Consider the following 7,449-nt stretch of genomic DNA (forward strand, 5'->3'; position numbering starts at 1 on the left):
AATGATTTTTAACAAACCTCGATAAATTATATTTTATGATCGAAAAATCTTAAGATTCCAAAATTCATTTGCTATCCTCTTTCAAATATTTTCCTACTTACGATAACACCACAATCCAGAAGATAATAATTAAACTTACCTTAAAACAGTAGAAATTAGATGAGAATAGAAGATGAGCAATCCACTATTTTTGCCTACACTGATGGAAGACGGCTACTGTGTGAGGGGTTTTTTTTTTTTTTGGCCCTCATTTTATGTTTAAACCACTAATGGGCCAAATTAAATTATTTAATGTTTTATTTTAAAGCCCGTTAACTATTATTAGTATCGAAATTAAATATATCTAACTAAGATTTGAGGCGTTACATGTGATAATTCAGTTATAGTTTTTATGACTAATTTGAAAGTCGAATTAAATATATAGACATAAAGTATTTTAGTCTCTGAAAATGTGTTAAGAAAAATAAAGTGGTCACTGAACACGATAGCATTGAAGAGTGGGTCTCATGTGAGACTGTCTCGCGGATCTTAATATTTGAGACGGGTCAACTCTACGGATATTCACAATAAAAAATAGTACTCTTAGCATAAAAAGTAATACTTTTTCATTATTAACCCAAATAAGAGACTCGTCTCACAAATACGACCCGTGAGACCGTCTCACACAAGTTTTTGCCAGCACTGAATTAATGATATTTTGACTTAAAGACAAGCAAATTAAAATGTTTAAGAATCATGTGGTAATGATGGACTTGGTTCCATGATGATTTTATGGTATATATGTGGTAATGATGGACTTGGTTCCATGATGAAAGAAATTAAAAACCGGTTATTTAATGGAATTAAACATGTCAAAATATTGAAAATCTGAAAAATAGTGCTATATATAAAAATGCACTCCACTTAAAAAAGTTTCAATTATTTTGGGTTATTCAATTTCTTTAAAAAAATAACAAGAATCGAACAAAAGAAACAAAATTTCCATTTTTATGAAATAAAAACAAAATTTCCAAATTAAACACCAAATTTCCAAATTAACTTCGTTCCGTTAGTTATTTTAGTTTAAGTGAAATTCTCTCGACCTTAAATCTAATCAAACAAACAAAATCATAAAGTGCGTGGGCCCTAACGTGTTCGATGTCATGTTAGCATTTTTTTGGAAAAAATATTAAATTAAAAAAATATGCGAGTTAGTAGACTAAAATCATGAATTGACTGATAAAATAACAAAAAAAGTTTGTTCCTTGATTCTAATATTATTTAAAACTTTCGTCAAATATAAAATAATTAATTGCAGAATTGAATTTAATAGAGTAGTTCCATTGAATACATCCCTCGGCCATTGTACTAAGTCAACCCCTAATAGTAAAGTACCATAGTTTACCTAACGCTCGTAATGCTAATTGCGTATTTTATACGTAACGTTTATACTTCCATTCAAGAGGGGAATTCAATACTTTTTATTTTATATTTTGTATCTTTAATATTTTTATTTTATTTTAAGAGTAATAAGCTTTTGTCATTTGATGGGCATGGATAGAATTTCTAAGAGTATGTCTCCTATGCTATGATATCACAGATTTATATCAATGACACGGGTCGACGCACTCTATATCTGCAGTGAAAAATAAAATTTTTTAACTAAAATTATCCAACTCAAATAAACATCTTCCCAAAAACCAAATTACAGGTGGATCAAAACGCATCCTCTCTCGTTGGTAATCGGTAATCCTTAGCACCTCTCAAAACCAAAGACAATTGATTAGTCAACATATGCATATTGTTGTCTTCATCTCTCAATTAGAACCTAAGAAAATAGATGAATCTCTTACTGATTCTAGTTAGATACAGGCTATGAAAGATGAACTTAATCGATTTAAGACGAATAATATCTAGTATTTAGTTCCTAGACCTCATCATCAAGGGGATGATGCCAAGAGGATACTAGGAATGGAAATCAATCGAGACAGGAAAGGATAAAATGATGTTCATTTCTCAGAAGGGATACTTGTTAAAGATCTTGGACTAACAGATCAAAAAGTCTGGCAAGCGTATTCATGTCTAATCCAGGCAAGGATCATTGGTCAGCTATTAAATGGATCCTAAAGTACCTTAGAGTAACTTTGGATGTTGGATTAAGGTTCAAAAGTACCGTGAAACATATGAAATATTGGTAAGGGGTTATGTGGTTTCTGACTATGCAGGGAGCATTGATACAAGAAAATCAATGACTGGATATATATTCACCATTTGTGGTACTAAAGCAACCTTGACAATCAGTTCTAGAATCATCGGTTAGCTAAGGGCGTCGAAACTAAGAAACTAATTTGTAAAAGTGATGCAGACTAGATGGAAAATGCAATAAATGACAAGAGAACTAACTTTGTCATTCGAAGTGGGAGTGCACATAATTTTGCTACTAATATGAGATAAAAACAGGAAATCTTGAAGGAAACTAGACAAATAGAGATGATGATCTAAAGTTTACAATGAAAATATGAAATAGAGCTAAGATTTCGAACTAGAAAATTTGCGTAAGTTGCAGATATTTGTTCTTTGTTGATGATTGTTGTCGGTGAGCCTGGTTTATGTTACATTTATGCTCTTTTAACTTAACGGACGTTCGTCACACGAATTGATCTTGCAAATTACCATCAAAATACATCACCCAAGCTCAGCATTTCCAATGTAATTGTTATATCTTACTATATTATTATAGTAGAGGCCATTTAATTCAACACTACATTTTTTCAATTTTACCATTCTTTTTTTTTCGTTTTTGTTAAAAAAAGAATTGTACAAGCACGTAACGCGTACATCAGAGCACTAGTTAATTAATAAAAGAGCACCCAAAATTGACAGTTTTTAAGTCCAAACACTTTCTTTCACTTTTTAAAAATTTTCTATTGCTAGTTGAATGGTTGGAAAAAGTACTTTAAAAAAATTAAATATATTCATACATCTGATAAACCATATATTCATACATATGACTGAAAACACATGACGGAACTAATTGGACAATGCTTACTTTCATATTGGAATAGGTTACTCCCAACCCCTAGAAGAATAATAATAATATTAATATATGTACTATTGGAACGAGAATGGGTATATATCCCAGCAGAGATGGGGTTTTTTCAAGTAAAAATTTGGGTACGAGAGCGGAGATGGAACTTAGTCCCCGTAGGAACGGGGATGGGGAATCTTCGAATAAAAAAAAAAGGGATCGGGGCTGGGATGAAGATGAGTTTTTGATTTGGAGACGGAAATAGGATGAGCAAGACATCTTGTCTAGCCCCATTGTCATCCCTTATAAGTTCAATGAACAAATAAAGATTTGCGGGACTTTTGACCAACTTCGATACACATATATTTGCTAGTATCGCCCACCCTATTTGATTCCCTCCCTATAAAATTATGGCGAGGTCAAAATGTTTTGTGCTCATAAAGTTCATTTAAAACTAATACACACACATGTATGTACTAATCTCAAAAATTAACGTAAACAGCTTCTGAGTAAGACTCAATTTTCTTGGCTAGCTCATTCCAGTTATCTTCTTCTTTAATTTCTTTCGTTGTTTTAATTTTCTATCCAACGGTTGTAATTGAACCAAGAATGATTTCTTCACTTTCATCCGCAAATTTTGCTGTAAGTAATCTCTGCAAAGCCCTGTTAGTCTTAGGGCTAGCCCTTTACTTCATCTCTATCTTCGTATCCAATGATCAAAACCCTACTTGTTCATCGTCATATTTCCTTTCTTATTTCAAGAAAAAACCATCATCACTGAGCTCTCTTGAAGAAAAATTCGAGCAGTCGCCAACAAATTTGAATCACATCGTTTTCGGGCTTCTGGGGTCCGAGGGTGCATGCCACCATCGAAAAGCGTACATGGAATCATGGTGGAGGCCGAACATAACTCGAGGTTTTCTGTTTCTGGACAAATCCCCGACAGAAGAGCTCCTACCTTGGTCGAAAGCCTTGCCGCCTTACAAAGTTTCCGACGATCTCACCGCATTCTTGAATGAAACGAGAGCTGCGGCACCTATCATGATCCGAATGGTTCATGGAATATTGGAGGTTTTGAGGGAAGAAGAGGAAGTTGATCATGGACAGATCCGATGGCTGGTGATGGGGGACGACGATTCGATATTTTTCATTGAGAATTTAGTTGATGTACTAGGTGAATACGATCACACGAGGTACTATTACCTAGGAGCGCAATCCGAGTTCATCATGTCGCATTTTTGGTTCTCGTTTAACCAAGCTTTTGGCGGGGCTGGGATTATCATGAGTTACCCTTTGGCTAAAGCACTCGCAAAATATATGGAGAGTTGCTTGACGAGATATGCACAAATGAATTCTGCTGATTTGATAACAATGGCTTGTATTGCTGATATTGGAGTCAGTCTTTCTCCTCACAAAGGGCTTCACCAGGTAAATTCATTATAATTCTCCTACACTCTGAAAATGTGTTCAATTATAAGTTTAGTTCTTCATCCTATCGTTTATAAGCTGTTGGCTCTAAAAAAATGTAAGATAAATGCTCGACTCTACAATTGGTATCAAATATAAGATAATGTGTGTTGACTTTTATGGATTGAAAGGAGGGCAATTTATTGAGATGACGATTATTGATGGGAGCGATAATTATTTTGCAGGAAGAGTGAACGAAATGTGGCGCTTAGCATGCTAGTTGTAAGGTTTTAAAGATTAGGTTTACAGTGTTAACATACATGACGAAAGCATGTATATTTGACATAAAAAGTAATATTTTTCACGAGTCGAGTCAGGTCTCCCCCAAAAACATGTTCTTTTTTACCGATGCACAAAGAAAATATTTTGTTGCGAATGAACAAAAATTGACATGACAAAAGTATTACATTTTCACGGGTCAGGTCGGTGATCCGTTTCACAAAATTTACACTTGAAACGATTTCATAGGAGTTTTGTGTACAAGCTATATTTTTTGATAAAACGACAAATATAGTTTTATAATTGTAGCAGTGTAACTCTGGTATTTTAAAATTCATATAAAAATTTATAGGTTTTGGTAAAACAACGAACGTTCGATGCTAAAAAAATATATCTGGTTAAAAATAAGCTTTTGACATAAAAAAAAATTGGATCATACATATTTTTTCGGATCTTATTTCAGTAATTGAAAACCAAAATATCCACATAATTTTTTTATATTCCAAATATCTTTACAAATTTCGATTACAAGGATCCAAAATATGTTTTGAAATATTTATTTTATTATTTTCATTGTAGCACACCTATATTGTAGTTGTAATGAAAAAAAGATCTTATTATAGAGTGGGTCTCATATAAGACCGTCTCACGGATCTTAATCTATGAGACGGGTCAACCCTACTGATATTCACAAGAAAAAATAAAACTTTTAGCATAAAAAGTAATACTTTTTCATGGATGACCCAAATAAGAGATCCGTCTCACAAAATACGACCCGTGAGACCGTTACAAATTTTTACCTTATAATATTAAGGCAAAAACTTGTGTGAGACGGTCTCATGGGTCATATTTGTGAGACGGATCTCTTATTGGGTTATCTATGAAAAAGTATTATTTTTTATGCTAAGAGTATTACTTTTTATTGTGAATATGGGTAGGGTTGATCCGTCTCACAGATTATGATTATCCATGAAAAAGTATTATTTTTTATGCTAAGAGTATTACTTTTTATTGTGAATATGGATAGGGTTGATCCGTCTCACAGATTATGATCCGTGAGACGGTCTCACATGAGACACATTAAAAAAATACACTAGCAAAGTTAGTTAACTAATATCATGGAGGATAAAACTGAAGATATATTACCAGTCTTTTTTTTAAACTGCAGATTGACTTACGTGGTGATGTGTCTGGATTTTTATCATATCACCCACAATTTCCATTAATCTCCCTTCATCATTTCGACAATTTGGAATCCATATTCCCCTCTAAGGACCGGTTCGAATCCACGCGCCACCTCATGAAGGCGGCGGACGCGGACCAATCCCGTCTGTTACAGCAAACCATATGCTATGACAGGAAAAAAGAGTGGACATTTTCCATATCTTGGGGATATTCTGCACACATATATGAGAGAATTATGTCTCGGAGTTACATAAACAAACCCATTGAAACGTTCGACATATGGGTCGGCCAACCTCGGCCGCCACCGCAGTATATGTTCAATACGAGGTTGCCTTCCAATGATCCTTGCGAAGCTCCTCATGTTCTCTTCCTCCAGGATGTGAATAAGAGCTCGTCGGGGATTCGGACGGTATATTCGAGCGCCGCGCCTCGTGGTTTGGGGACGTGTGGGCCGCCAGACAATCGGTCGGCGAGTGTTGTCACTGAGATTCATGTCTTGTCACCGGCGACCAAGCGGGCTAAGGTATGTCACGATTACATTATATTTTTAGAAGTATAATTTGCCTTATGGTATTGTTGATATCCTACACACTACCGTGCACACTTTTGTGAGCACCGATGAGGTGTCACTCACCTATTGGATGCACAATTTTTCTATATTTCATCATATCCAATAGGTGGGTGACACCTCATCGGTACTCACAAAGGTGTGCACGATAGCAGGATATCAAAACTTTATATATATATATATATATATATATATATATATATATATATATATATATATATATTAAATTATAAATCTATAATTTTTTCATGGCACGTTTACGTATTTTTTTTACCATATCAGATGGATCGATGTGAATGCTGCGACGTCCTTGATGTACAAGGCACGATGGTTGAACTCAAGTATAGAGAATGCGAGGTTGATGAAATTATTGCATGATGGATGGAAACTATTTCAGAAATTCGCGATGGGTGACGGGTTTGATTTGAGAATGAATTTCAAATTCGGGTGTCGATGTATACTAAAATGAGATATATTTGAAATAAATTGTCGTGATGCATGTTATCTATATTATATTAGTGTTGAAAGTTCAAAACTTGAAGCCGTGGTGTGTATTTTATAGGGAGTAGGTCGGTCTTCCGTATCTTTTTCCATGAGACATATCAATTTTACTTATATTTATAATAACTAGAAAAATGCACGTGCGTTGCACGACTTAAACTGCTGAAAATATATGTGCGAAATTTTGATAATATTTAAATGAATTAAAACATGACTAATAACATTTATCAACTGAAACAAACTAAGCCATAAAAAATAAAAAAAATCATGACCATAGACGGTATATGAATAAGAGAAATTATCTTATCCACTTGACACACTTTCAAATATTCTTCTTGGTTGATTTTGAGAACTCAACAACTTTTTGTCGTAGTTTGTTATAATATGCATATAACTATTTTGATATGCTCAGCAAATATCTGATCGTCTTTAACATATATTATGTTATTTACAATCCTTATCCGGGATCTGACATGCTCATAGTTTGCTTCTATATCACGAC

The 7,449-nt window shown here is 34.0% G+C and overlaps 1 protein-coding gene across 1 annotated transcript; it reads left to right on the forward strand.

Moving 5' to 3' along the window:
- The first annotated feature begins 3,444 nt into the window (after nucleotides 1-3,444).
- Nucleotides 3,445-7,033, forward strand: LOC140833453 (uncharacterized). The gene is made up of 3 exons (XM_073197786.1): nucleotides 3,445-4,435; nucleotides 5,862-6,401; nucleotides 6,729-7,033. The coding sequence occupies exons 1-3, from the start codon at nucleotides 3,617-3,619 to the stop codon at nucleotides 6,822-6,824; spliced, it is 1,455 nt and encodes a 484-aa protein (XP_073053887.1). The 5' UTR covers nucleotides 3,445-3,616; the 3' UTR covers nucleotides 6,825-7,033.
- Nucleotides 7,034-7,449: the final 416 nt, after the last annotated feature.

The sequence above is a fragment of the Primulina eburnea genome, chromosome 6 (assembly GCF_022965805.1).
Source record: "Primulina eburnea isolate SZY01 chromosome 6, ASM2296580v1, whole genome shotgun sequence".
In the NCBI taxonomy this organism is placed as follows: Eukaryota; Viridiplantae; Streptophyta; class Magnoliopsida; order Lamiales; family Gesneriaceae; genus Primulina; species Primulina eburnea.

What these genes read in the sequence shown, in the direction of transcription:
- LOC140833453 (XM_073197786.1), top strand. Translation starts at nt 3,617, where the DNA reads ATGATTTCTTCACTTTCATCCGCAAATTTTGCTGTAAGTAATCTCTGC. An exon ending in CTCACAAAGGGCTTCACCAG is followed by an intron (nt 4,436 to 5,861) that starts GTAAATTCATTA and finishes TTTAAACTGCAG; the next exon opens with ATTGACTTACGTGGTGATGT. An exon ending in CGGCGACCAAGCGGGCTAAG is followed by an intron (nt 6,402 to 6,728) that starts GTATGTCACGAT and finishes TTACCATATCAG; the next exon opens with ATGGATCGATGTGAATGCTG.